The 26,418-nt window shown below is 44.5% G+C and overlaps 2 protein-coding genes across 2 annotated transcripts in view; one reads left to right on the top strand and one right to left on the bottom strand.

Moving 5' to 3' along the window:
- The window catches only part of DPYSL2 (dihydropyrimidinase like 2), a 118,533-nt gene extending 100,409 nt beyond the window's left edge, over positions 1-18,124 (bottom strand). The window contains exon 1 of the mRNA XM_027549958.1: positions 17,559-18,124. Within this exon, the coding sequence (XP_027405759.1) occupies positions 17,559-17,912 (354 nt within the window). The 5' untranslated portion in view covers positions 17,913-18,124. The remainder of the gene's footprint in view (positions 1-17,558) is intronic.
- Positions 18,125-18,155: 31 nt separating this feature from the next.
- On the top strand, positions 18,156-26,163 carry PNMA2 (PNMA family member 2). Its single transcript, XM_027549961.1, has 3 exons — positions 18,156-18,388; positions 21,613-21,739; positions 22,032-26,163. Exon 3 carries the CDS (start codon positions 22,445-22,447, stop codon positions 23,537-23,539), a length of 1,095 nt encoding a protein of 364 aa, XP_027405762.1. The 5' UTR covers positions 18,156-18,388; positions 21,613-21,739; positions 22,032-22,444; the 3' UTR covers positions 23,540-26,163.
- The last annotated feature ends 255 nt before the right edge of the window (positions 26,164-26,418 follow it).

Genomic DNA, 26,418 nt, shown 5'->3' with positions numbered 1-26,418 from the left:
TACTCAGTTTGGATGTTTCCATAGAGTAGGTAGGGGTTGGAGGTTTCCCTTCAATCAAAACATGAAAGTGCTAGCAAATTTTGGGGGAGACAGAGAAAAAAAATTCAGCTGTCATTTGCCTGCTGGTGACTTAAATGGATTGCCTGAGTAATTTCTTATCATTATTTGACTGACCAACAACAGCTTGTTGCATTTTGAAGGAAGAGTGAGAAAGATCAGGGGCCTGAGAAAGAAGAGATGGCTTTTACATCTCTTAACAATCAGTAGTTAACAAACAACAATCAGTAGTTGTTTTTACTAACTCTAATTTAAAGTAATTGTGCAGACAAAAAAAAAAGATAAATATTTTACAAATAACTTTAAAATTTTTCCAGATAATATCTAATATTTTTAAAAGTCACTACAAGACAAAAACAAGGGCCATCTCATTTTGACAAGATAGCACTTGGTTTACATTAAGTTGGTTTTTTTTTTCCCTGTCTGCTGCCAGTTAAAACATAGAATTATAAATTTAAGCCTAATTTAAAACAATGTACAAAGCTATAAATGAATGCTCTCAACATTAAGGAGAGATTTCATAAATAAATAAATAAAGCCTGCCTGCTTTGCACATCCTGAAAAACTGCACCCAACATCTGCTAGCCATAGATTTTAAAATTCTTGTGTCTATTGTTGTTGTGTATTTGCTAAGTCACGTCCCATTCTTTTCGACCCCATGGACTGGATCACACCAGGCTCCCCTGTCCTCCCCTATCTCCCAGAGTTTGCTCAAACTCATATCCATTGAGTTAATGATGCTACCTAACCATCTCATCCTCTATAAAAGGCATTAAAGGATAGCTGCCTTTGACCCAAACACACAACTGTACTACTGAATAACATCATCCACCCTGTAGGACGCCCTTCTCCCCATCGAGGCCCCTTGCCCTCTTTCCCTTTTTGGTGGCAGCCCACACCTCTGTCCTGGGTAGGGTTCCTGCTGGGAGAGACTTCCAATCTCTAGCAACTTGTCAAAGTGAAGTGAAGTGAGTCTTCACTGCAGGCAGATTCTTTAAGGTCTCCCAGGTGACTCAGCGGTAAAGAACCCCCCTGCCAATTCAGAAGATGCAAGAGAAGTGGGTTCGATTCCTGGTTGGGGAAGGCCCCCTGGAAGGGGAAATGGCAACCCACTCCAGAATTCTTTGCCTGGAAAATCCCATGCACAGAGCAGCCTGGCGGGCTACAGTCCATGAGATGGCAGGGAAGCCCAACCTGTATAAGCTCCGCCCCAAAAAGCTGATTGTGTGCTACTGCCATCTAGTGGTCACGTTTGTGCTTTACCAACTTGCGTGTTGGTCGCTCAGTCGTCCCTGACTCTGCAACCCCATGGACTGTAGCCCACCAGGCTCCTCTATCCATGGGATTTTCCAGGCAAGGATAACGGAGTGGGTTGCCATTTCCTTCTCCAGGGGATCTTCCCGACCCAGGGATTGAACCCGGGTCTCCTGCACTGCAGGCAGATTTTCTACCGACTGAGTTATGAGGGAAGCCCTGAACTGTCTTCAAACCCACTACAATAGGCGCTGTCATAAATCACTGGGCTACAGAGTAAAATGACAGTAAAAGGTCCCATTGAATTCACTCCAATTCAATGGAAAATACTATCATCTTACGAGTTTCAGTAGATATAGAAGTCATATTAAAGTCGGTTGAAGAGTGAGTTGTGGTATCTCAAATACATAAACAACTCTTAGAAACCAAAAAGAATAAGACACACATTCCCAGGGAAAAGTAAGATTATAAACAGGCAGTTTGCAAAAGAAATACTATAGACGACTAGAAACTTTTTGAAAATACGCTCCATCTGCTAGCACTCAGACAAAGCCAAGTGGAAATTATGAGCTACGATTTTTAACCTATGTGGCTGAAGTTTTTTTTTTTTTCTTGGCCACATTGCAGGGCATGTGGGATCTTAGTTCCCTGACCAGGGATCAAACCCGTGTCCCTCGCATTGGAAGCATGGAGTCTTAACCACTGGACCACCAGGGAAGTCGTACAATGTTTTATGACTTCATAAGTGCTGGTGAGATCATGGGGAAATAAGATTGCTCCCATAGGGCCGATGGGAGTGTGAAAAGGACAGTCCTTTTCAAGGGTGACTTGACAGTATCTATAATAATGTCAGATGTGCTTACCTTGGGCCTCAGAAGTTTCACTATTCAGTGTGTACCACACCGAAACGCACAGGCCCCCACAAACAAGCAAGCATGTACAGGATGCCACCCAAGCGTAGTTTATTGTCAAGAAAAACCGGAAACAACAAGAAACATGGCTAAAATACGACATGGTACATTCACACTATGCTTCCCAGGCGGCTCAGTGGTAAAGAACCCATCTGCCAAGCAGGAGACTCCCGTCTGATCCCTGGATCGGGAAGATCCCCTGGAGGAGGACATGGCAACCCACTCCAGTATTCTTGCCTGGGAAATCCCACAGACAGATGAGCATGGCAGGTTACAATCCACAGAGTCACAAAGCTTCGGACATAACTTAGTGACTAAACAACAAAAAAACAACACTATTCATACTGAAGAACAATGTCATAATTAGGAGCACAGACTGGAGCCAAATGCCTGATTTTATATCCTGATGTCATCACTTCCTGAGCATCTAACCTTAAGCAAAGTCCTCTTTTTCTGCTTCAGTTTCCTTGTTAAAATGAAGACAATAATATCTACTCCTCAGGGGCCATTAAAAGTCCTAAATAAGTATCCTCAGTAAAACAACTGGAAATAGAGAACAGGTCATGGCAGCACACAATAAATATTGGTAGTATCAGCAGTTAAAAGAATGTGAGTTTAAAGGAACTAACAAGGGTCTTCCCTGGTGAGCCAGTGGCTAAGACTCTGTGTGCCCCAGGTTCAATTTCTGGTCAGGAAACTAGACTCCACGTACCACAACTAAAGATCTCGAATGCTGCAACTAAAAAAACTAAAGACAGTACAGCCAAATAAATAATATTTTAAAATTTTAAATGTTTAAAATAAAAGAATTAACATAATTCACACACACTAACATAGACCTCTGAAACACACAGAGAGAAAAGGAACAGGTTGCCAATATAGTGATATCACTTAGGTAAAACAAACACACGCATGCGTGCACACAAATAATCCTATGCATTTTCTCCAAGGATATATGAGCAGGTAAATATGCAGGGAAGGGGCTGGAAGGATACAAAGGAATCGATAAACCTTGGTTATCTCTGGTCAGGGGAGGGGACAAGGATGGGGAGGATCATTAAAGTGGGCTTTAGCCGTACTTCTGTGTTTACAAATACATTCCTCTGTGACGTACAGAAAGTTTATTTTTTTTAAACAGTGAATGGGACAAGTGGAAATAGCAAATATAGATTAGACTTTAGAAAAGTATCCTAACGAAGGAGTAGAAAAGTTTCAGGATCCAGAGAGGACTGTGGGGTCAAGAGAGGACTTTGTGAGGTTTACCTCTGTTGTTTTATAATGGAGGTGTTAAAGGCTGTTTATGCTGATGGAAATGATCCAGTAGATGACCATGGGGATGGACAGTTTCCAGAGGTGATGGTATTCAGGGCGAACGTGAGCAGATGGTCGTGGCAGACTAGGGACTTTCCTTCTGCTGTGAGCTTAAGGGAAGGGAGGACTGTTCCAGTGACGACAGGCAACAAAATAAGAGGGTTCCTCCCTGAAGATCTGCTCCCCGAGCTACTTCCCAGGGAAGAAAGTGGAGTCATCCACTGAGAGAAGGCAGAAGTAAAGAGTATATATGGTTTGAGTGGAGAAAAGATGTAGAGCATTTGTCTTTGAAAGGGGTGAATGTCCATTTGCAATTTGTGGCCATCAATTAAATGAAAATAAACTCTTCCCACTTTGACACTCCAAGTAATTTCACACCTTTGCTGTGGACCTCATCAAATGGTGCTTTATTTTTACACACCGTTAGATGGGGAGACAATGGACAGTATGACAGACTTTTTATTTTCTTGGGCTCCAAAACCACTGTGGATGGTGATTCAGCCACAAAATTAAAAGATGCTTGCTCCTTGGAAGAAAAGCAATGACAAACCTAGACAGCGTATTAAAAAGCAGAGACATTACTTTGCCTACAAAGGTCCATATAGTCAAAGCTATGGTTTTTCCAGTAGTCATTTATGGATGTGACAATAAAGAAGGCTAAATGCTGAAGAATTGATGCTTTCAAACTGTGGTGCTAGAGAAGACTCTTGAGAGTCTCTTGGACAGCAAGGAGATCAAACCAATAAATCCTAAAGGAAACCAACTCTGAATATTCATTGGAAGGACTGATGCTGAAGCTGAAGCTCCAATACTTTGGCCACTTGATGCAAAGAGCTGACTCACTGGAAAAGACTCTGATGCTGGGAAAGATTGAAGGCAGGAGGAGAAGGGGATGACAGAGGACGGGATGATTGGATGGCATCACCGACTCAGTGGACATGAGTTTGAGTAAACTCTGGGAGATGGTGAAGTGACAGGGAACCCTGGTGTGCTGTGGTCCATGGGGTTGCAAAGAGTTGGACACGACTGAACAACAAAATTTATATGCACGTCCATCTCCTACTCATTTTACAATAACAGCTAAGATTGCTGAGCCCCTACATAGGCCAAGCATTTTACATACAATACTCCATTCAGTCATCCCAATAACTCCAGGAGGTCACTATTTCAATGTTCAGGTCTAAAGGAATAGGTGGTTTGTTCAAAGCCACCATCTGATATAACCAAAAAGCTTTCCGTAACAGGGAAAATTCTCTCAACCTTTTGCATACAATACATTCTCCACTGATACTGAAGAAAACCTCAATAATTGAATGCAAAACACACCTAACGTCAGTACATCTTCTTACATAACTAAATGGCCAAAAGGAAGGAAAAAAAAAAACAGCTGGTGATAATATCAAATAGTTTGTAGCACATCTCTGCATTGCTTTATCTGGCTCCAAACTGGGATAACACCTTGGAGGACTTAATTCCTGAATCCTGCATGATCATTTCAGAGGCCACACCTAATTAGGATATGACCAGACATGCCACAGAGCAGTTAGGGATTATTTCAAGAATAACATTATAAAGATATATTGCTTTTGGTGTACTATTGTTAAGCTAAGATGATTCCAAGTGAGCGAGCTAAGTCGACTCAATTGTGTCCAACTCTTTGTGACCCTATTGACTGTAGCCCACCAAGCTCCTCTGTCCATAGAATTTTCTGGGCAAGAACACTGGCATGGGTAGCCATCCCTTCTCCAGGGGATCTTCCCAACCTAAGGATCGAACCTGGGTCTCCTGCACTGTAGGCAGATTCTTTAACATCTGAGCTATCAGAGACGCCCTTGCAAAGTGAAAGTGAAAGTGAAAGTGAAGTCGTGTCCGACTCTTTGCGACCCCATGGACTGCAGCCTACCAGGCTCCTCCATCCATGGGATTTCTAGGCAAGAGTACTGGAGTGGGATGCCATTGCCTTCAAAAGCACCCAATAATTCTGTACATTTAAGACCAACAGACACATAAGGAGGAAAAGGGGACAACAGAGGATAAGATGGTTGGATTGCATCACTGACTCGATGGATGTGAGTTTGAGCAAGCTCCAGGAGTTGGTGATGGACAGGGAAGCCTGCAGTACTGCAGTCCACGGGGTCACAAAGAGCCAGACACGACTGAGCAGCTGAACTGAACTGAACTGACACATAGGGCCAGAATCTTGTAATAATCTTAGGTCTACTATTACCAGCTAGTATTGTTATATCGATCATGCTTTTTTAGGCTCTGTATTGCTGGTCCTTGGACATCTGGGGCCTGGTGGACCCTGGAGAGACTGTCCCTCCCAGGGCGAGCCAGTTTCTAGATTTCTAGACTCTCCTGGGAGTGTAACTTTAATATGCAAGCCAGTTAATCCAGAAGTCATAATCCTATCTGCCTTCTTTTTAAACATTTTTTGCTATAGCTTTATGTCAGGCAGGATCTTAGTTCCCTGACCAGGGATCGAACCTACATCCCCTGCATTCGAAGCATGCTGTCTTAACCACTAGACTTCAGGGAAGTCTCCCATATGCCTCCTTTTTGAAGCTCTTAAACTCAGGGCCACCCCACCATCCCTTAAGCAAATATCGGACAACTAGAGACGGCTCCTATGTATCAGGGCTGACTACTGCTGCTGCTGCTGCTAAATCGCTTCAGTCGTGTCAGACTCTGTGTGATCCCATAGACGGCAGCCCACCAGGCTCCACCATCCCTGGGATTCTCCAGGCAAGAACACTGGAGTGGGTTGCCATTTCCTTCTTCAATGCAGGACAGTGAAAAGTGAAAGTGAAGTCGTTCGCGACCCCATGGACTGCAGCCTACCAGGCTCCTCGGTCCATGGGATTTTCCAGGCAAGAGTACTGGAGTGGGGTGCCATCGCCTTTTCCAGTCAGGGCTGACTATAATTATCCAAACCAGCCAATCCTGTTAACGATGCCTTGCCTGTTCCTTCCCAGAAACCAGAATAACGGCTCCTATCCACGTCCTCCCCTCACTCTCACTGCCTCCTGACTTGCTCCCGTGCCTCCCATGTAGCCTTGCATTCACGTTCTGTCTCCACCTTCTAGGAATCTAAGAGTATAAAACCTCACGTCTTTGCTTCATGACAGTAACTTCCACACCTGTGTGTCTTTCCATACTTGATTGAAACAAATCCCAGGTGCATTTTATTTTATTTTATTTTCCAGGTGCATTTTAAAACAATTGCCCATGCTGGCCTGGGAGAGGTCATGTCTCTTTATCCAATGGAGAGAAACACTTCTGGAAAGATGCTGTATGGGAAAGGCCAGACGAGGAGAGGTAAGAGATATGCCACCTCTCCAGGGGGAAGGGTGCCAGGGAGGATAGTTAGGGAGTTTGGGATGGACATGTAAACATTGCTGTATTTAAGATAGATAACCAACAAGGACCTACCGTATAGCACAGGGAACTCTGCTCGATAAACTGTAATAACCTACCTGGGAAAAGTGTTTGAAAAACAATGGATACATGTATATGTATAACTGAATCACCTCACTGTACACTGAAAACTAATACAACCATTGTTAGTATATAAATACTAATATAAATATAAAAATAATATATAAAATATAATTATATAAAATACAAAAATTTTAAGAGATATGCCACCTCAACCAATACCAGCCTGGCGGCCACAGTGCCTAGGAGACAAAGTGTTCACAAATCTAGGTTAAAATGAGAAAAACAAGAACAATACATTTAATTTTTAATAAAGCTCAATTTATGCACATGTTTAAAGTCTAGAGTTATTTTTTCCTTTTAATAGTTTTGGTGCTAAAACAATCTTCATTTTGTTAGATGATACTACAGAGTCATGTTGGGGTTATTTGGAGGATTACTTTTGTTTGCTTATTTGTTTATTTTAGCATCCTTATTTTAGCAACATAAAAATTTGGCAACCCTTAAGTTGTTCCCCAAATTTGTTTTTGAAATTTAACTGCACAGTGAAAGCCAAAATCTGCAACTTTGGCACCAGAAATGGGAGTTGGACAAGGATTTGGTGTTTGAATCAATCCACAAACTCTAAGCCTAATAAAGAAGATTCCACTAGTACATGTAGTCAGGGAATGAGGCCAAAGACTGTTCACACCCTCCCCCAGTGAAAACATGGATTCTGAAGGGACTTCACCTGAACTGAAGGTAAATACAAAGGAAAAATATCAAGCTTATGAAAAATTACTACGGGACAAGGAATAAGAGATCCCACTTCCTGGGAGAGAGGAAGGAAGAGTTCAAGAAATGATTTGGCTTCTTCAGTGGAGGACAGAAAGATATCTCTAAAATAGAAACAGACATAAAACACTAAGAAATAGACTCTATCACACCAAGTCCTGATTTTAACAGTATGTTGAGAAACAGAAAATAGTTGCCAAGAGCTGGCCTGGCACTCACAGAAAGGCCTGAGCATTCTCTTGTCGAATGTAAATTTCACAGAGCATCAGTATCAGAGAAAGCCACTCAGTGACCATGGCGGATCAAAAACAAAGACAAGACTCCTCCAGAAAATCACAGGTACCAAAATATGAATATGTCTTCTATGCTGTCTGTTTTATTGGCATATAGTTGTTTGTAGTAGTCTCTTATGATCCTTTGTATTTCTATGGTGTCCATTGTAACTTCTCCCTTTTCATTTCTAATTTTATTGATTTGAGCACTCTCCCTTTTTTTCTTGATGAGTCTGGCTAAAGGTTTATTTATTTTGTTCATCTCAAAGAACCAGCTTTTAGTTTCATTGATCTTTGCTATTGTTTTCTTCATCATTATCAGAGAAATGCAAATCAATACCACAATGAAGTATCACCTCACAATGGTCAGGATAGCCATTATCAAAAAGTCTACTAATAAGTAATAAATGCTGGAGAGAGTGTGGAGAAAAGAGAACCCTCCTACACTGTTGGTGAGAATGTAAATTGGTACAGCCACCGTGGAGAGCAGTATGAAGTGAAGTGAAATACAACCTGCTCAGTAGTGTCCGACTCTTTGTGACCCCATGAACTATACAGTCCATGGACTTCTCCAGGCCAGAATACTGGAGTGGGTAGCCTATCCCTTCTCCAGCGGATCTTCCTGACCCAGGCATTGAACTGGGGTCTCCTGCATTGCAGGTGGATTATTTACTTCTTTATCAGCGAAGCCCAGAGAGCAATAGGAAGGTTCCTTAGAAAACTAAAAATAGAGTTACCACATGACCCAGCAATCTGACTCCTGGGCATATATCTGGAGAAAAACATAATTTGAAAAGATACATGCATCATGATGTTCATTGCAGCACTACTTACAATAGCCTAGACATGGTGGCAACTTAAATGTCCATCGACAGGTAAAGAAGACATGGTAGTTACATACAATGGAATATTAGCCATAAAAAAAGAATGAAATACCTATGGCTAATTCTTGTTGATGTATAATGGAAAACCACAAAGTTCTGTAAAGCAATTATCCTTCAGTTAAAAAATAAAGAAATAAAAAGAATGAAATGTCATTTGCAACAACATAGATGGACCTAGAGATTATCATAGTTAGTGAAGTAAGTCCGACAGAGAGAGAGAAATATCATGATGTCAGGTACATGTGGAATCTAAAAAAAAATGATACAAATGAACTTACAAAACAGAAATACAGTCACAGATGTGGAAAACAAACTTATGGCTACCAGGGAGGAAAGGGGAGGGGAGGGATAAATTGGGAGATTAGGATTGATGCATACACACTACTATACGTAAAGTAGATTACTAATAAGGACCTACTATACAGCACAGGGAACACTTCTCAATACTCTGTAATGGTCTGTACAGGAAAAGAATCTAAAAAGGACTGGATGTGTGCATATGTATAACCAATTCACTTTGCTCTACACCTGAAACTAACACAACATGGTAAACCAACTGTATTCCAACAAAATTTTTAAATAAATAAATAAGAACATTGTCCAAAGTCACAAAATACCAAACAAAATCACCCCATTCTAATTAATATGAGTGCCTGCTGCTTCCTTACCAACCACAGCTTTCAGTCAGTTCAGCTCAGTCTCTCAGTCATGTCCGACTCTTTGCGACCCCATGAATCGCAGCACGCCAGGCCTCCCTGTCCATCACCAACTCCCAGAGTTCACCCAAACTCATGTCCATCGAGTCGGTGATGCCATCCAGCCACCTCATCCTCTGTCGTCCCCTTCTCCTCCTGGCCCCAATCCCTCTCAGCATCAGAGTCTTTTCCAATGAGTCAACTCTTCACATGAGGTGGCCAAAGTACTGGAGTTTCAGCCTTAGCATCAGTCCTTCCAATGAACACCCAGGACTGATTTCCTTTAGAATGGACTGGTTGGATCTCCTTGTAGTCCAAGGGACTCTCAAGAGTCTTCTCCAATACCACAGTTCAAAAGCATCCATTCTTCAGCGCTCAGCTTTCTTCACAGTCCTCAGTCTAATCTGCCCTTATACAGATAAGGGGTATTGAGATATCTAGTCAAAGAACTGTCATCACTTTATGACAGCACCCAGTCCAAAGGGATGCTTACTTCCTTGGGCTCTCCCCAAAATCATCCCACCACAGCCCAAATCTCTCACCTCCTACAGACACCCTATAGCTCCCTATGGTATGTGGTTTTTCTAACTGCAACAAGTAATAAACCCAACTCACTCAACCTCTCATTAAAGTCAGAAATCAAACAGGAAACCCTAATAAAACCACCTCTACTCAACATACCTCTTGTTCAAGCAACGTAATCAGACCAGGAAGAGAAATAATAAATAAAGGCATTGGGGAAAAAAGACATAAAAGCAATATTAAATAATTAAACAGTCCCAAGAGAATCAATTGAAAACTATCAGAAACCAGAGTGAGCTCAATAAAGCAATCTATTATGAATTAACATAAAACTCAGGACTTCCCTGGTAGTCCAGTGGTTAAGAATCTGCCTTCCAATGCAGGGGATGTGGGTTTGATCCATGGTCCAGGAAGATCCCACATGCCGCAGGGCGACTAAGTTCAAGCGTACTAAGCGCTCCCTCTAGAGCCCATGTGCCTCAACTAGAGAAGCCCACGTGCTGCCTGAAGACCCTGTGTGCCACAACTAAGGCCCGATGCAGCCAAATGAATACATGTTTTATGTGTTATGAACTCAAGAGTCCCCAGAAAGTAAACCACAATATATAGTGGGGAAATTTCCCACTCACAATAGCAACAAAACAACTGGGAATAAATGTAAGAAAAAATTTCAGAGGAATAGAACGAAATACCTGAAAAATTGCCTGAAAAACAGCAATACATACTGTAAACTGAGGTAGAAAGTCTTACTATCTTAAAAATAAATATGATTTATTTATATTCATTATAAATTATAATTCGATATTTAAATTTAATATACTTCTGGTAAAATCATATCGGGTTTCTATACTGAAACTATCTTTCATGGAAAAAATGAAGAAAAGCAAGGATATTAAAAAGTTCCAGTATAACACAGGGAATGAAGTCAGTATTTTATAATAACTATAAAAATTTTGAATCACTATGTTGTATACCTGAAACTAATATAACATTGTAAATCAACTATACCTCAATTTTTAAAAAGTTATAGTAACTAAAGTGGTTTTGAATCTTATGAAATTAGAAACACAAATCGGTGAAACAGAGCAGGAAGGCAAAAACACATGCAGAGATATATGAAAAGTTGAGTATATAAAAAATAAGTGGAGAAATATCAGTTATTCGCAAAAATGCCTTTTGGACAACTGACTATTTGGAAAATTAAGTTATACCTTACTTCAAGTTAGAGACAAAAATTAACTGCCAGATTTAAATATAAATAAACATGAAACCCAAAATGATTTTAAAAGACATCCAAGTTAAAAGCAATAATGAAAGGCAAAACGCATGTTAAAACAGATGAACTGACTTAACCATGTAAAGGTTAAATTTGGATGTCAAAAAACAAAGGCAGTAAAAAAAAACTAGATGCAAACTAGGAAATAATGTGTAATAAGCGATTCTAAAATGTATCAATTTTAATATATAATTTTTTACAAATCAGTGTTTAAAATATGAATATATTAGTAGGAAAATCTGCAAAAAGCAGTATACCGCTTGTCATCTATAAATTTTGGAAATATCTATAGGAGCTATAATGCCCAGTGATGTCAGGGATGCTGATAAACAATGTTTCTCTTTCACTTTTGATAGGAGTATAAAGACAGAAAAATAGTATAGGAAATGCTATCCGGGCTCTGATTTTGAGGCAGTTCTCCAATGGAAAGAGTTCTGGGCTAGGGGTTAGGAAGCCAAGCTTATAGTCTCCTCTTTGTCTTCACAGGCTTTCTACTTGCAAGAGCACTTATCTGGGTCTGTCATCAAAATCAGAGCCCAGGCAAGCTGTTTGTATGTCTCAAATGCAAACCTCAAGCCATCTTCAAGACTAGGTGCTTCCCCTTCAAGGCACTATCTGTGTGCAGCTCTTGGCCTCTGCTACCAGCCTTGACCACAGGATGCAACCAACCCAAGTGCCCATCAACACACCTGCCAAGGCTTCTATTGACTCCCTCATTATTTGTAGTTCATGATTTACATCAAGTGGGAAAATCACATTGTCATCACATTACTCCAATCTTAGAAAAGCATGTCATTCATAGGGTCAGAGTTGGCCTCTGTCCAGTGATATCTGAAGCCATGTCTCTTGTTTAAGAATATCATAAGTGTAGGACACATTCATAAAAACAGATCAATGGTCTTTTTCATAAATGGCTCCAGAGTACATGGCAAAACAGAAACCAAAAAAACAGAACTACTCAGAACTATTTTTGCAGGAGTTCAATAGTTAATTCTTTGGAGATAAAATGAGAAAATAATAATTAATATAGAAAACAACTCAGTATACCATAATGATTAAGATGTTCTTTAATCACATAGTGAAAGTCAGGGAGCACAGGTTCAATCCCTGGTCAGGGAATAAGATCCTACAAGCCATGCAGCATAGTCAAAAAATAAAAATAAAAAATTAATTTAAAAATCTTTTAATTAATTTAATTAAAAAATTTTAAAAATACAGGATCTAGACTGTAAATGTACATTCTAGGGAGCAATCAAGTTGACAGATTCATAGGACATGAAGTTCACCTCTTCCCACAAATACATTCTAAAGTTACTTAGTGCTATATAAGTAACAAGGTTTTTGCCATTCCCTTCTCCAGGGGATCTTCCCAACCCAGGGATCAAACCCAAGTTTGATCCTGCATTGCAGGCATATTCTTTACCATCTGAGCCATCAGGGAAGCCCTAAATAACAAGGTTTTACTGGTGTAGGACTGCAGCGGGACTGGGCAGTAAGAGGTCTTCACCCCCACTGTGGGACTGTCACATGAGTTCCACAGGGTGAAGAGTTGTCTTTCTGGGCATCCAATTCTCCACCTCTAAAATGAGATGATCAGACAATCATTAGGTCTCTTTCAAGCTTGGACATTCAGTGGTAGTACACATGTGAATCCATCACCTGACTCTCCTTTCATTCCCAAAGAAGCAGAGAGTGTCACCAAAGAACCCATAAGACTTTGTCTTTACCAAGGGTAGGAAATGCCTCTTCCCTGCCTGATTTCCATGGCCCCCAAGTTGGTGAACCATGTAACATTCAAGAGGTCATGGCCAGACATTGTCACTGGAAGTTCAAGAACAGCAATTGTCCTCTCCACCTTCAAGCTACAGGGCAAGGAAGATGGAAGAGGCTGTTTAGTTGGTAGGAATTTCCATCCGCTCAGGCCTTGGGCCCCAGGCTGGGTGAGTCTACTTTATCCCAACTATTATTCCTACTTCCTCTCACAACGAATTCAGTATAGACCCATTCATTGAGTAACAAATTTTTCAATCATCAATAACTTGTGAAAATTGAACTAACTCTAGGAATATCATTCAGCCTTAAAAAAGAAAGAAATCTCATCGCAGGTTACCACATGGATGAAACTTGAGGGCAGGATGCTAAGTGAAATCAGCCAGTCACAAAAGGACAAAACTATATGAATCCCCTTACGTGAAGTACCTAGAGGAGTCAAATTCCTGGAGACAGACAGTAGGAGGGTGGTTGTCAGGGGAATGGGGAATTCAAAGTTTAATGGGCAGAGAGTTTCAGCTTTGCAAAATGAAAAAATTCTGGATGACTGCATGACAGTATGAATATATTTAACATGACTTAACTGTACCCTTTAAAATGAGAAAGTAAATGGTATGTTATGTGTATTACACCACAATGACTTTTTAAAATTTAGCTAATTATATGATCATTTGGGAAATCAAGAGTAACCAATAATTATAGATCATAATGATTTCCTTCATCTCCCCAAGTACCCTACCTCCTTCAAACCCAGATGGATCTTAGGGTTTTGGGCACCCTGAACACACGAATGTCCATTTTTGAGTCTCCCCTTTTGAAATGATGTGGCTTCTAAAATATCAAGTTAATGCCCTTTTTCTAGGCTCCCAGACAAATCTCTACCACACAACCCGCTAACTAGACATCTATTCTGTTGAACAGGCTAGTCTATTATCAAACAAGTATCTCTGGGGACAACTTGTGTATCGGTTACATAAGAGATGGATGCCTTCAATCTTTGGGATTTCTTTCTAGTTAAGATTAATACAAGGAAGAGATTTTGAATGGGAGAAGGAGGGGGGCAAAGGAGGAGAGAGTGATTTCAGAACTTGTTGCTTTTGGAGAAAGATCTAGAAAAAGCACCATCAAGGGATGGTGTTGAACAGGTAGAGGGCAGCAGAATTACTGGGCACTCAGGGCTGGCAAGATAATTAACACAGGGAGAAGGGATGGGGACACAGAATGGAGGGGAATATCAGAAATCATTATACAGACTTGGGGATTTTGTCAAGTTCAGGACGCTACTGTTTAGTCCACTCACTGGCACCTGCCCACGGAAGTGGAGAATCACTCCCTAACACTCTAGTACTCTAGTTTATGTAGGTTGTTTGCTGCTGGGAAAAGACCCTGAAAGCCCTGGCTGAACAGCTGGTTCTGGCTAAATTGTGTCTGAGTGGAAAGAAAGGGATTCCTAAGAGGAAAGGAAGAGGCTGGGTACCGGCAGGGAGAATTATGCTCTGTTCCAAGAGGCTCGGAGTCCTTCATGGGTGGTGATCTATTTAACCCACTGCAGCCCAAGATGAATGTCCCCAAGGACACAAAGGAAAAAGAGGGTAATGAGATACCCTTCCTCATTCACATTCATTACACCAGCATTTTCTTTTTCCACAATCTACCAAGCCAAACTGAGCCACACCCATTGCTTTCTGCTGCCAACCTGCTCACGCCTGCAAACACAATTGCAAACACTCAACCTCCCCTCATCTCCCACAAACCACATGGCATCTGGGCTAAGGAAGCCTGTACCCTCCTTTCCCAAAGCCTTACTAGAAAAACAGCAGAACCCGCTAGAGCAAAATGTGGACAAAGTCACTTTGGATCATACAATAAGCATACGTAAAAATATAGGTTCATAGGAGGATACAGGTTCAGAGGAGCCCCAGGATCCACTCATTCTAGTTCTCTGCTACCCCTCTTCCAGGGCATGAGATAAGAATGCCCTGGGATGCTGGCAGTTACCCTGCTCATTAGCTGAAAACTGAGTAATGGCTACTCAATTCCATCAAAGTGGTGGGTCCAACCATACTTTTGGAAATAAGCATTACTGCTATATGTGTGTGTGTATGTGTCCCAATCCCTTTTTCTCTCTTGTATAGATAAGAAATCATCAAACATTGATCCTGGTAAATGCTCTTAGTCATGAATGAAAAAATTCCCACAGGAACAGCCGTTATGTGATACGGCAACATCGAAAATGAAAATTCAGGGAAGGCTGCTGAAAGATCAAGCCAGAATCACCCTGTTACTAGTAACTGAATACCTACAGCAAATGTGGTTTGCAGAAGCTAAAACTGCCTGGGGTATTGGTTAAGAATTTCCTCTTCGAATCTCCCCCTCCATGTGCCCTAGGTTTACAATTTAGAATTTCTATGAAATTCAGAGAGTGTTCAAATAAGTAGCTGTGATGATCAAATATCCAAGCTTCTAAATGGGCAGGAAAAGAGATGTGTTATTCAACCCAGCAAAACTTTGCCTTTCAAACTTGAGTTTTAATTCACTGCCATATTTATGAAGATGGCCACTTTCAACCTTTGCCCTCTGATCTGCCATTTTTTAAATGATCTCTTCCTTATCTCAAAGCATTTTTTCTGCTCCCTTTAGGATACAAGAATCTCCATCACAACTAGTTGAAGATGAGGTGATTACACAACCATTATGCCATATAATCAGGGTCTAGTCCTCACCCAGTGCATTTCACATTCCTCAGCTTTCAGTGTAAGTCACATTATTAGAAACATGTACTTCGATTGTCTGATCCAGTGGAATAACACGAGTTCTTGGATTAAGTTCTTCCGACTGACCCATAGTGATATAGGGGTGGCAGGTATCCCCCGCCATAAAATCATAAATCAGAGAACCGAGCTGGGCAAGGAGGAATCAGTTAAGTAACTAATTGTCATTTAAAAAGTGACAGCAAAAGGTTTCTCTCTCCTAGAACTTGTCCTGTATAAGTCAAAAGCTGCAAAACTTTATGCCACATCAGGTAGCCGGAACATGTTCAGATTATTGCCATCAACCTTTAGTTGTTTTCTGATGAGTTCACTGTCAGCCTACAACCTAAGTGCCAGATAAATGCTTATCACTCAGTGGGTTTGTCTGGAGCACTCCCAATGACTCTCGAAGATTTTTAAGAAGAACTCACCTTGAACTTTTTATAGCTAATCTCCACCCTACCCACATACAATAGGTTGTTAATAAATAATCGATTATTGACCGACTTCTCATCTTCACCAATGGGCATGGGAGACAAATAGCAAACAAGAGTTGAAACCTTTCACACTATAATTTATCACTTGAGACATTAAGGCTGAGAGAAAAAAATTGTACAAGTATGAAGGTCACCCTGATAAAGGAAAGCACATGTGGTATGCGAAGACAAAATGCACACTGTACTTATTTCCCGGAGATGACATTTTCTGAAATTCGGTTTACCAAATTGGTCTTCTTTGTTCCCTCATTTAACACAGTATGGGGTGGGGAGCGTATAATTCATCTATGACAATCTATTCAAAATGTGAGGGCTTTTCCCTTTTCTTTTACCCTTTGACTATAATCCACTTAGTCCCCATCCCCAAAGCCCTCCCAAATAGTGGCGAGGTGTGGGGGAGCGCTCTGAGACGCCCTTGCTCAGATACTTAGCGGAACTCTGTTCTCCACATGGGCTATTTAGGAGAGTCGCGGTCTCCTCGCGTGACTCCATTGCTTCCTGGGTTCTTCTCTCGCTGAGAACAGGAGTCAGGGTGATGAGACAGTCTCCCTTGTGGTCCGGGGAGGCGCTGGCCATGGTCCTGACCTCGAGCTCAGGACTCGAGCGCCGAGGGCGCCCAGGAGCGGCGCTGGGAGAGCGCGCAGGGCGCGGCGGGGAGCGGCCGTCGAGGCCCCCGCCCTTCCCGACCCCGGGGGAGCCCGCCGGCCTCCGCGCGAACCCTCCACTGCATGCTCGGAGCTGCATCAAAAAGGGTGGGGCATCCAGCCACAGCTGCAATCGGAAGCCACCCGGGAGGACTGAAGAAGAATGGAAACCCGGCCCGTCCCCTCCCCCTCCAAACATACGACCCCCTCCCCAGTCGGGGATAGGCCGATCCTTTACCCCCCACCCTCCACCTCCCAGGCCCAGGGAGGCGCGGGCAGCCTTTGTGGACGCACGGCCGCCCACCACCGAGCCCGAGCAAAGAGAGGGGTCGGGCAGGGTGGGGTGTGTGTGCACCTGCGAGAAGCGATATTTGAGGCGGGGCAGGACTGTGGGTACGCTGGGATCCTCGGTTCTCTGCCGAGCTGGAAGGGGGCGAGGGAGGGGCGATCCCCACGCCCTATTCTCGGTCTCCAACACCGCCCCCCCCTCCCCCCATACCAACCTGGTCGTTGATGTTCTGCAGAGCTTCCTTGCCCGAGGCCCGCCGGATCTCCACCTTCCTGCTCGATTCAACAGATGGCTCCCCGCCGGCGCGCCGGCCCTGCCGGGAGTAGGGCGTCTGCGGGTCGGGGCCCAAGTGCGCGACGTCCCGCTGCTGGGCCACCACCTGCCCCGAGCCCCGGCCCACCGTCAGCGAGTCGAAGTCGATGGTCTTGTTCTCCGAGGACCCCTCCACCGGGCAGAACATGCCACAGAATTTCTGCCGAGGCTTGGGGCTGCCTGAGCCCAGGTTTTTAAAAAAGGCAGGGACCTCTTCGTCCTCTGCCGCCTTCCCGGATTGCTTCCTCTCAGCCATGGCGTGGGGGCTCGGGGAGGGTCCTTGCCGTTCGTCCGTCCGTCTGCTGGTCCCTACGTCTGCCTGTCTCTAGGCACAAACCCCCTGCCCCGGCTGCAGCCGCGGCTGCCGCTCTCTGCCTACCGCAAGGTGTACAGAAAGGAAGGAGGGCTGGCGAACGAGCGACCCACCCCTCTCGGTCCCTCCCCCTGACCCCGCTTTCTCCCCTCCCTGCCCACGCCCCCCGCCAGCTCCCGCGAGCAGCAAAGTTGGGTCTGGGCGGGTGGCCGCTGCGGCAGCGAGAGCGGAGAGGCTGCCAGTTCCCGGCAGCTGCGGGAGGAGCGAGGCGCGGGCGGGGCGGAGGCGGGGCGCGGCGCGCCGGGGAGGGGAGCGAGGAGCCGGGGAGGCCAGGGAGGGCCTCGCTCCGGAAGTGAAGCTGCCAGACCACCGGCTAATGGAGCGCAGCGGAGGGCCCGCTGACCGCTCTAGGCGCCACGGTGAGTACCCGGCAGGGCACGCGGGGGCGAAGATCGTAGGGCGCAGTCCCTGGTCCCCGCGCCCCTCTCCCGGACCTGCCCGTCCCAGGCGCCTCTTCCTCACCGCATTGCGGAGGTGGGCCCACGACGAGTGCCCACCGTGGGGAGGGCTCCCTCCCCCTGCCCCGGGTGTGAGCTGATGGGTGGGGAAAGTGGCACACTCTGGCGGGCTCCAGGATACCCATGGTGGAGGGGCGGGGGAGAGAAGGAGGGGCGGCACTGGGGATGGGGAAGAGATGGCGCAGGCCGCGCGGAAAAGGGGGGACCATAAGAGGCGCGGGGACACTAGAGCTTCGGTCTAACCACCGGCCGTGGTGGAATACTGGGAGCAGAGATTGAAACGAGATTCTCACTTACTGCTCCCACAGTAGTGATGGTGGGGCGCATCATGGCCGGGAGAGACACAGAGGGGCGTAGCAAATACGAAGTGGGTGGGTGTAGAGACAGAAAATAGATCTACAGTCTGTGCAAGTGTAGCAAGGCGAGGAGTTGGCAGGTACAGCCCAGCGCGGCAACTTAAGGATATAGTGAGAGGGGACACCGGTGCGCGGTATTGGCCGAGGGCGCCGTGTACCGTCGCTGTGCCACTGCGCCAAGAAGGGTCCGGCAGAAGGTCTTCATCTGATATCTTCCGCCCCTCCCTCCTGCCAAAGGGGGAAAGATACACATGGAAGCCCACCCGGCCAAATCCCCAGCCCTACCCGGGGCCACTGGCGCCCCGCCTCATTCTACAGCCCATGTAGCGCACTGCGCCAGATCCGCGGGGTTTCCTAGGCTGCCAGAAGCCGCGTGCCTGGGCGCTAGTGCGCGCGCGTCCAGTACAGGATCAGCATGTGGGGCGCGGCTGTGATGGTTGCCTTGAATTGTGTGAGGCCAAGCAGCGGAAAGGTGTATGGGGACGTGGTGTGTATGCACGAGTAGATCAGCCTCAGCCATGGAATTAGTGGACATCCAGGGGGCATTTTGATGTAACGCCAGTACATCAGGCCAGTAACACGGCCTCCAAGGACCCTTCATTGCTTACTTCTATTCCCCGTGTCTTTTCCACGTCTCAGTCCCTGCCCAGGGTTGATTACAGCCCCGCCCCTCTCTCCACAGTGGCAAAACCCTGCAGAAACGATGCCCATCCTTTGGCAGCTCGAGAAGGAACTCTGGGCATGCTCAGTGATCAGGGTGGGTTTAGACTGGGAAACTGTTAACCACAGGAGCGTCGTGCCAGGCTGAGCAACCAAAGATTCGGTCCCATTGTCAGCCCTTGCCCTTGGAAGGACTAAATGCGGATACCCAGCCCTCCTCCACAAATGCCAGGGAAAGGTGAATGGAGTTAAACTTAGAGGACAACCAATCCCAGTTGGAAGATAAGCCCACCATGATAGGATGAGGAGGAAGGACAGAGGAACGTACCTGTGCAGATGAGAGAGCAGAGACGGACGTTTGGACCCAGCACCAGATGTGCTTTGCATTTGAATAAAGTGCCTCCACACGAATTCCATTTCCTACTCCTAGCAGACCCCTGGGATGAGTGCTTCCTTATCACCACTTTCCAGGGTAGGAAACAGAGTTAGATGCTTTGCCCAAGGTGACTATATGGTTAAATGATCCAACAAATCCAGTGGGGTCTTCCACCTGAAAGTCTAGTTCTTTTTCCACTTTATCCTATCTTTATGTGAGATTTTCACATTTTTTCCCCTATCCAAATATTTCCAGTCTTGGTCTTATCCTGAAGCACCCAGGTGGCTCAGACCATAAAGAATCAGCCTGCAATGCAAGAGACCCAGGTTCCATCCCTGGGTGGGGAAGATACCCTGGAGAAGGAAATTGCAACCCATTCCAGTATTCTTGCCTCAGAAATCCCATGGACAGAGGAGCCTGGAGGGCTGTAGTCCATGAGGTCACAAAGAGTGGGACATGACCAGTGACTAACACTTTCACTGGCCTTACGGTGTACCAGGGATGTTTCATTTGCCATATTTCTATTTGGAAGGTTGCATTACAGATTGAGATAGCCTTTGGAGGAAGAAGCCACTCAAAGGTAGCCTAACCTGAGCAGGACAGTTATGTAAGACTTTAAGAGGTGTTTCTTCCTGGGTATGCAATGTCTTCAACGTCTCTTGTTTCCTCTAAATATTATAACCGGGAAGGTCACCCCTATATCTTAGAAGAGGGTCATGAGGCATGAGGGAGGAGTCAATGTACTCAGATCCCTGGGGCTGCTGGGCAAGGACTCAATCCAGCATTTTGCCCTCCCTGCCCTCTGGCACACGCACCTCCTTTCAGCACCTTCTAGAACTCAGGATATGTGCCTACAGCAGGAGCAGCTCCCCCGCTTTAGCTGCAAGTTGGTGTCTGTGGCATATGGACCCCATTTGGACTGATGGAAAATTTTAGGGCAAGAATGATCATATCCACTTAATACTCCATGACAATAACTCAAGATAGAAGCTCTTCCCTTTTTAAATCAGCCGGTCTCCACCGCTTCTTCACAGATGTGCCTCCTGTCTTTTTCTTTGCTTTTCAAATGACCCATTCAAGTTCAGATGCTAGGAAGAAAGCATTGTGTTACTATCTTAACATTTATAGCAAAAGAAAACCCCTAGTTGTACATTTGCAAAGCATAACCAGGCATAACCAAAGAGAATTAATTCATAACTTCAAGTTTAATTTATTTGGCTCTGAGTTTTTAGTAGATAGTAAAACCTATATTAAGTTGTATTTATGTTAGTATATTAAAGCATATTATGCAAGTTATATTGCTAAACCCATATTAAGTTGATTTTAAATGTTTGAATGATTCTAATTGGATTTTTAATCAAAGGAATGAACTAACTCAATATTGTCTAGTAGCATTAATTAGATTATGAAGGATTTGGGGGGATTTTTTTTTTTTGGCTTCATGGCAATGCTTGTGGGCCTGGCAGTGAAAGCACCAAGTCTCAACCACTGGACTGCAAGAAAATTTCCAAGAATTCCTGTATTTTTCAATAAGTGTATTAACAGTGTTCACCCTGGGTATTGTCATTGTTGAGTCTATAAGTCATGTCTGCTTCCCCATGGACTGTAACCTGCCAGGGTCCTTTGTCCACAGGATTTCCCAGGCAAGAATACTGGAGTGAGTTGCCATTTCCTCCTCCAGGGACATTGGATATTATCGTCATAAAAATACACTATTTACTATATTTATACAGGGCAGCTTGGCTTGGCTGGAGCAGAGACACCCAGACACACCATTGTGCTGAGTGGGTGACATCTTCTTGTACTAGAAGCTGAATACATAAGCGCCTTGGCTGTCACAGAACATTCTGGAACAAACAGGTACCTAACAAACAGCCTCCCGATTTCACTGTTCATGTGAGAAAGATCTTGAGTCCTGTCCATCACTGGAGCTCCATTAACTGGCATGCCTGATGAGTATATGGTGGGGAAGCCCAATTGCAGGAGGGTCCCCAAGAGAATAAAAAGTCACTGTAAGCAAAGAAGAGCGATGATTCAACTATAATATAAGGCAGTCTCCCTGTTCCCCCCTTCCGCTTCCATCCCTCACCAGGTACCCATGCTTCCCAGAAATGAGAGAGCTGTGTGGTAAAACTGAGCCTTGTTTCCCTAGGAGCCCAAGCCACTCTGCTGGGAAACTTCCCTCCAAGAGTTCTGGCTGCCAGAGTGGAGGCATCTCCCCACTGGCTAGAGAGAGGTGAGGAGGAAGAGACCCAGAGAGGGGTGAAAGGAACTACCACGTGTTTCCGGTGGGGCAGGTCCCCACCCGGCCTCCTCAACGAGACTGCAGAGCCTCTGGCCATGGTCCTGTCATAACTGAGATACTAACCTGGGGCAGGTCTGGAGACCTCACGGAAAGGGCCAAGTTCTTGCCACTGAGCAGCAAGGGTGATTGGTCCAGGACCTGTTAACTGGTGAGTTAGAAGTCTAGAAGCTCATCTGGGATATTCTCAATTTGAACTCAGCGCCAGTCTGTCCCATAAGCTAATCAGTAGCCATAGAGTTCCAGCCAGTCAGTATCCAGCAATGGCGCTGGCCCTGTTGGAGGACTGGTGTAGGATTCTGAGTGTGGATGATCAGAAATCACTGATGGTTATGGGGATCCCAGTGGACTGCAGTGAGGATGAGATTCAGGAGGTCCTGCAGGAGACTTTAAAGCCTTTGGGCAGGTATAAACTCCTTGGCAAAATATTCCGGAAGCAGGAGAATGCCAACGCGGTGCTGTTAGAGTTGCTGGAGGACCCTGAGGTCTCTGTGATCCCCAGCAAGGTTCAGGGCAAGGGGGGCATCTGGAAAGTCATCTTCAAGACCCCTAACCAGGACACAGAATTTCTGGAAAGACTGAACCTCTTTCTAGAAAAAGAGGGACAGACGGTCTCGGGAATGTTCCGGGCACTTGGGCACCAGGGGTTGTCTCCAGCAGCCATGCCCTGCATCTCACCAGAGTTACTGGCCCACGTGTTGGGACAGGTGATAGCACATCCCCCTCAGCCTCTGCTCCCCATGAGGTACCGGAAGCTGAGAGTGTTCTCAGGGAGCGCAGTGCCTGCCCCGGAGGAAGAGCCCTTTGAAGTCTGGTTGGAACAGGCCACTGAGATAGTCAAAGAGTGGCCGGTAGCAGAGGCAGAAAAGAAGAGATGGTTGATGGAAAGCCTTCGTGGGCCAGCCCTGGACCTCATGCACATAGTCCAGGCAGACAATCCATCCATCAGCGTGGAGGAGTGTTTGGAAGCATTTAAGCAAGTGTTTGGGAACCTGGAGAGCCGCCGGACCTCCCAGGTGAAGTACCTGAAAACCTATCAGGAGGAAGGAGAGAAAGTCTCAGCCTACGTGTTACGGTTAGAAACCCTGCTGCGGAGAGCGGTGGAGAAGCGGGCGATCCCCAGGAACATCGCTGATCAAATCCGCCTGGAGCAGGTCATGGCCGGGGCAAGCCTCAGTGAGGTACTCTGGTGTCGACTTAGGGAGCTGAAAGACCAGGGCCGACCTCCCAGCTTCCTGCAGTTAATGAAGGTCATCCGGGAAGAAGAGGAGGAAGAGGCCACTTTCGAAAATGAGAATACTGAAGAGCCGGAGGGAGGGGATGGCTATGGCCACTGGGGTAACGAGGCCAATGACTAAAACCCAACTCCGAGGGCGACCCACAGATGGTGGTTGGAGGGACAGCCACGTTATTAGGCTAAGACCTTTTCAGTCTTTTTTTCTCTATAATTTGCACAGTTGAAATCAAAGCATTCAAGCCAGGTTTTATTTTGTTTTTCTTTCATCTTTTTGGCTGCATCGTGGGGTATGTGGGATCTTAGTCCCCCAACCAGGGATTGAATTCATGTGCCCTGCATTGAAAGTGGAGCCTTAACCTCTGAGTGGCCAGGGAAATCCCTCAAGCAAGGAAGATCTTGATTCTTCTTCATAAGGAAAAAAAAAAAATCTGAGAGCTTCTTGGACTCTACATAGATAATTGCTAAGTCTCTTCAGTCGTGTTTGATTCTGTGCAACCCTGACCTAATGGACTATAGCCTACCGGGCTCCTCTGTCCATGGGATTCTCCAGGTAAGAATACTGGAGTGGGTTGCCATGCCCTCCTTCAGGGGATCTTCCCGATCCAGGGACCAACCCTGCGATTCACAGATGATTATTAATAAACAAAAACTTAAATTCCAAATAGGAGGTCAGAAGCCTAAAGGAATCTGAACCAGGTGTCCTTTAAATCCCTCCCAATAGACCAAAAGAAAGAAATGATGTGAGAAAAAAAAAATCTCTTTTGTCATCTATTTAAAAAATCCCAGCTGTTTGAATTAATTTGTTTTCCTTTCTCAAATCAGCAAGCTGTGTCTCTGAGTACCATATAAGACAGTGTTCAGAGAGCTAACCATCATAAACCTACCAGCCTGGCCCTGCTCATGGCCTCTGAATATGAAAAGCTAAATAAATAACCTTGTGTGTAAAGAAGGAAGCACACACTGGAAGCCAGTAGAAGCCAAGAGAAGTGTCGTTGCTGAATGAGTATGACTCCTCCATCCTGGATTCCTCTCTTTCCTTTCTTGGGAAGTACTCTCCACGTCTCTGCTGGGTGTCAGATAGATGGTTCCAGGCAGCGTGTTACCCCCAAGGCCACAGAAGTCCATCGTGTGAGGGACATTCTCAAGAAAGGGTAGACATCACAGGAGGGCCTGGAGGAGCAGGGACGCACTGACCATGTTTTGATTCAGGCCAGTGGTTAGAGAAGAAGATTTTTAGTGACGACAAAAGACAAAGAAGAGAGGAAGTGAGCTGATAGTTACTGAGAAAATGCTCTGCGCCAGGCATCTTACATGTATTTCCTTTCATGTGTACAGCATCCCCAGTGTGGGATAATTATGCTCATTTTAAAAGAGAGGGGGGACTTCCCTGATGTTCCAGTGGTTAGGACTCCACAGTTCCAAAAATAAAAAAGCAGGGGTTGAAGATTTGATCCCTGGTTGGAGAGCTAAGATCCCACATTGCCAAATGGCACAGCCAAAACTAAACAAATTATAATTTTTAAAAATATCTCCCAAATAAAAATAACTAGATAAGTGAGAAAGAAAAAAAAGTCCTCATGGGTTACATGGTCTGCTCAACATCAAAACGCTAACAGGTGGCAGAGCACAACGGAAGTCGGGACCTCTGTGACTCTCCCTAATCCGCTCTCCACCGTGATCGCAGTTTTCAAATCGTGCTTTGTAGTTTTGCAGGGACATTTCAGCAATTCCATGTTGAAATTGTATTTTACACTCTTTAAATCTCTATTAGATAACAGGTAGACAGACACAAGTGTGCTGATATCCAGATTTTAACATACTGGCATTTGCCAGCAGGCTCACTGTTGTTTCCAGATTGACTCATTTTGTGCAGACCTTGGAAAAAAGATTCCCTGGTGAGATCCAAGCACACAGCTAAACTTCTACTCATTCTTCGTAGATTAAGGAAGTCATAGCACTTCAGAGGTGTTTCATTCAGGCTTATGCATGTTCTGTGATGCCAAGTGTGCTTCAAGCATAAATGAGCATCATTCAGTTAAGCACTACCCAAGGCTCCAACACAATCGATGTCTCACATCCTGGCAGCTTTGTATATACAACAAACAATTGGGCTAGCTTCTCTAAGTATCAGTTTTCCTCATCAGAAAAATGGGAGGCCTATAGAATAGGGTTGTTGTTAGGATCAAATGACATAATGCCTTTTAAGCACTTAACGTGGTGTCCGGAACACAGAAAGCCCTCAATACATGGAGGCTCTTTCTCTTATCTTTCCCATGCTTATTGTCTGATCAGTGCATGTTCTCTTCTTTTTCTAAGTCCTGCAATAATGAGTAAATAGGTAATCTGTCCGGTTGCGACAACATTGCATTAGAAACCATTAAGTGCTTGTGGTAAGTTGGCGCGCTTATTGCATTATCTTTGTGATCAGTTTTCCAGCTATTGTTGACTATTGTTAGTGATTATAAGAAATAAATTATTCTTTCTGATGGTAAATAATTTTAACTGAAGGAATATCTTGAGATTGTAAGAAAAGGCTTTTATTTAAAAAAAAAATGTACCACTTGTGAGTACTTACCTTTACAAATAATAGTTCAATTTTTCAATACTGTCAAACAAAGTGATACACCCGGATTTCATGTGTTTTTTGTATTTGTAAAAATGGCCTCATTGTTCTCATGTATTCTCAGTAGTAAAGTGTTATAAATGTGAAGTTATAAAATAAATCCATTCTGGTAAGATTCTGAATTTTTTGTGCTTTGTGTATTATGGTTCTGTATAAACTTTTGCTTAACAAAGGGATTTAATTACTAAAAAAAAATTTTTTTGAGAGATAGAGATTAGAAAATCAAGCTAAAACCACAAAAGATCTTGAATTCTTCTAGGAAAAAAAAAAACCGAGAGCAAAATGCTGGGATGGAAATACTTGGACTTGGTCTCCAAAGATGAGAGGGAGCTTAGTTCACCCATCACTGATTTCCCTTTTAACCTACAAGAAATGAC

The sequence above is a fragment of the Bos indicus x Bos taurus genome, chromosome 8, assembly GCF_003369695.1.
Source record: "Bos indicus x Bos taurus breed Angus x Brahman F1 hybrid chromosome 8, Bos_hybrid_MaternalHap_v2.0, whole genome shotgun sequence".
Taxonomy (NCBI): Eukaryota; Metazoa; Chordata; class Mammalia; order Artiodactyla; family Bovidae; genus Bos; species Bos indicus x Bos taurus.
The sequence above is the reverse complement of the archived record's forward strand: the minus strand, read 5'-3'. Positions and strand labels throughout refer to the sequence as shown.

Coding starts and splice junctions, on each gene's coding strand:
- PNMA2 (XM_027549961.1), top strand. CDS start 22,445: ATGGCGCTGGCCCTGTTGGAGGACTGGTGTAGGATTCTGAGTGTGGAT.